Source organism: Antechinus flavipes, chromosome 1, assembly GCF_016432865.1.
Source record: "Antechinus flavipes isolate AdamAnt ecotype Samford, QLD, Australia chromosome 1, AdamAnt_v2, whole genome shotgun sequence".
Lineage (NCBI taxonomy): Eukaryota > Metazoa > Chordata > Mammalia > Dasyuromorphia > Dasyuridae > Antechinus > Antechinus flavipes.
Window position 1 is genome coordinate 722,241,557 of NC_067398.1, and position 3,782 is coordinate 722,245,338.

The 3,782-nt window shown below is 42.9% G+C and overlaps 1 protein-coding gene across 1 annotated transcript; it reads right to left on the reverse strand.

Annotated features, from left to right (window-relative positions):
• Positions 1-220: 220 nt before the first annotated feature.
• On the reverse strand, positions 221-2,268 carry LOC127562682 (zinc finger protein 239-like). The gene has a single exon (XM_051998974.1). The coding sequence runs from the start codon at positions 1,471-1,473 to the stop codon at positions 469-471; it is 1,005 nt and encodes a 334-aa protein (XP_051854934.1). The 5' UTR covers positions 1,474-2,268; the 3' UTR covers positions 221-468.
• Between the last annotated feature and the right edge of the window lie 1,514 nt (positions 2,269-3,782).

Genomic DNA, 3,782 nt, shown 5'->3' on the forward strand with positions numbered 1-3,782 from the left:
TCAATATTCCAAAATTTCTGGCATACAGCTAAAGCAGGCACCAAAAGGATAAATTATTGTTCAAAAGCCATATACTAACAAAATACAAAAAATGAATAGACTATCATTTATTAAATACATCAATACATTAGATACATCAATTGCATTTTTGAAATATATCAATATATTAGAAATCAGACTAAAGAAGTTATAAAAACCAAACCAAATTCTGAGGGAAGACCACGATACTCTATCCCCTCTTCTTTATAAGTATAGTGGACTCAGTGTGAAACAATACATACAATGTCAGTTTTTTCATGTGTTGGATTTGGAGGGGATCAAAAAGGCCCAGCTTGAGAAGTACAGGTGAAATGTTAACCAAAAAGAGCCACAATGAATTATTTTAAAAAGGATAGATGTTTCTCCTCTGAATTGCCAGAATCATATGAATTCTCTGGTGACAGTGAAGGAGTGGTTCCTGTCTGAAATCTATTTCAATAAATTCTGTTTCTCTCCAGTATGAATTTTCTGATGAGTAATAAGGCTAAACCTCCTACTAAAGTCTTTCCCCCACTCATTACACACTAAGGGTTTCTCTCCAGTGTGAGTTCTCTGATGTACAGTAAGGTATCCTTGACAGTTGAAGGATTTTCCACACTCATTACATACAAAGGGTTTCTCTCCAGTATGAATTCTCTGATGAATAGTGAGACTGTTTTTCTGACTAAAACCTTTCCCACATTCCTTACATACAAATGGTTTCTCTCCAGTGTGAGTCCTCTGATGTACAATAAGGCCTCCTCGATTGTTGAAGGCTTTCCCACACTCATTACATTCAAAGGGTTTCTCTCCAGTGTGAGTTCTCTGATGTACAGCAAGGTTTCCTCGACGGTTGAAGGCTTTTCCACACTCATTACATTCAAAGGGTTTCTCTCCAGTGTGAGTTCTCTGATGTACAGTAAGGTTTCCTGGATGGCTGAAGGCTTTTCCACACTCATTACATACACAGGGTTTCTCTCCAGTGTGAATTCTCTGATGTACAGTAAGGTTTCCTGGATGGCTAAAGGCTTTTCCACACTCATTACATACACAGGGTTTCTCTCCAGTGTGAGTTCTCTGATGACTAGTGAGATTGTTCCTCCGAGTAAAACCTTTCCCACATTCCTTACACACAAAGGGTTTATCTCCAGGCTGAGTTCTCTGATGATCAGTAAGTACATCTTGATGAGACCCACTGGAGTCTCTGTTCTTGAGACTGGAGGCTCCTTCTTGCTTCTCCAACAGAGAGATCAGATCCAGTTTGGAAACGGGAATCCCCACAGAGACCAGGTTCTGGTAGTTCTCCAGCATCACGTTCCTGTGCAGGGCCCTCTGAGCAGGCTCCAGGATCATCCACTCCTCCCAGGTGAAGTCCACGGCCACATCCTGGAAGGTCCCTGGTTCCTGAATGGGGGCCATGGGAAAGCCAGAAGTCACACCCTCCATGGGCTCCATCTGCTGCCTGGGGATGATCAGAGTCTTCACAGATCTTGGGGACTTCTCCACTGAACTTGACACTCCTGTCAGTTGAGCTGCTGAAAATAGGGCTTAACGTCCAGAGCCTCACTTCTAGGGCCTCACTTGGGCACCAAACACAGTGTGCTTCCTTGAGCCCCAAATTGGGGAGACAAAATATTCTACACTTTCTAGAGGCCCACGTCGGGTGCCAAAAGGTAGTGTCCGGACTAGCTCTCTGGAGGATCTCGGGACCAGCCTCGGTCTTAGTGGAGGAGTGAAGGAGGCAGGAGAGCCACCAGGATGGTCCAAAATGAAGTGACTCTTTCCAGTCTTTCCAGCCCTTAAATACCTCAGCATGATTATATCACCCAGCACACTAGGCAAGTGCTAACTATGGTACATCTCACAGCCCACTGTGTTAACACCTGGGGTAAGTATAAGCCCCTGCTGTTGATGTGTAAATAGAACACAGGTGGTCACGCCCTGCTTGCCTTCCCAGGAAAGGTGACAACACCAGAGGGAGGTGGGGAGCCAAAGCAGACCTTGTCAGCAGCTTCCCTCTGGGCTTACCCAGCATTCCCCCACTACCTGAGGCCCTCTACAAATTAACACAAATCTAAGTAGATGAAATGTCTATTGGAATCCAGCTTAGGGCTGGCTCCAGCACTTGGAAGCATCCACCTGGGGTAAATCAAGTTGGAAGACCCCAAGTGTTTTAGAAAACAGATCTTTCTCTTTCACAATAATCAATAACAACAAGCTCCCAGGGAGCCAGACAAGTCGAACCACTGCCCTGAGGCTGAGCCAGAAGTCATCCCACCAGTATCCCTTGAGGAGTGGGGGGTCTCAAAGCATGGCCAGGGCGGCCAGCAACTGCCAACTTCCTGACCTCCCACTGGGAGACTCTGAGCCCAGCACGAACAGCATCCCCAGAACCCCGGGCTCCTTGCTGCCCAAACAGTGACCAGCAGGGCAGTGGTCTATGGGGAGGAAGTCAGCCTCCCCACAATTGTAGAAAGGCTTTTACAAAAAGGAAAGTTCTTACTGTCCATCAAAGAATCTACATTGAAGAGAAGCCTTATAAATGTAACCAATATGGATAGGATTATAGAGAAAAGTGTGGTGTTCTTTTTCTTTAAAATAATATGTGGTTCTCTCTGGGAGCAGGTTTCTTGGGGAGATTTTCTGGAGGCAGCCTTAGTTGCAGTTGAAAGTCATAATCACCTCAAAATGCAGCCAGGTGATAAAATGCAAATGTTTATTTTCTCCTTCCAAAATAGCCTGGTTACTTTTTCTTAGTGGCCTATCTTTCTGCTTGGTTCCAAGAGCTCCCTCCGAAAGTCTCCAAATCCAAAGGTTTGTCCTTCAGCCTTCAGCCAGCACTCATGACTTTCAATCTTCCAAAGTGACTTCTCCCAACTGAACCTCTGTCCGATTCTTATATATGATCTCCTCTGAGAGAATGGAATTATGGGTTTCTCCCAGAGTGCTCTCTGGCCCTAAGAGCTTCAAGGGAGGTGTGAATTCGGATATCTCGTACTAAACCCTGAAATCTCTCAATGACACATATCCCTTGGACCTCAGCTTTAGATTAGGGCTAAGAATTCAGATGACTTCACTAAGCTTTATGAATATTATTGGCACCTTGTTTACTCTTCAAGATATATGAAATTCTTAAGCTAGATCTTTGTTGAATTAGGAAACTTGCACACCATTATTAAATCAAAGGCTCTTTTTCTGCAGCCAGTAGAATAGATTTCTTGTCCTATTTGTTTATGCAGAAAGTGTTTCTTTAAAATGCTTTAAAGAATGACTTTAGTTTTAGGTTTCAAACAGCTTATGTTCATCAAATTGACAGTAATTATGCTAAAAGTTGGAAATAGTGTTGGGGGCGGGAGGGGGGGGTATAGAATTAGAGACACAACAATACAATGTATGCAATTGTGAATTGGTCCAACTACATTATGTAGATGCAAAAAAGAAAATAAATGCTCTTTAGTTGGAGAATGTCTAAACAAATTGTGATAATATATTGGAGTATTGTTCCAAGAGACAGAGTTGATAGAAAAAATTCAGAGAAGTATGGGGATATGTGAATGACTAAAGAAACTATAGACAGTGATTCCCTCAAATACTCAGAAAATCTGATCAGTGATCTGTTCAGTTTGAAATTCCTTGCAACTTTGTAGATGAATGTTTGTGTCCATCCTGTGTACTTCTTGCCTATGTTTCTACTAAGTTCACAGAGGTTCACTCCAATATGATGGAGTCTTTCCTTATTTTCTCTTACCATCTCAAGGGCACTT

Bases quoted from the DNA above. Each gene is read 5' to 3' on its own strand.
- LOC127562682 (XM_051998974.1), bottom strand. From the start codon at position 1,473: ATGGAGCCCATGGAGGGTGTGACTTCTGGCTTTCCCATGGCCCCCATT.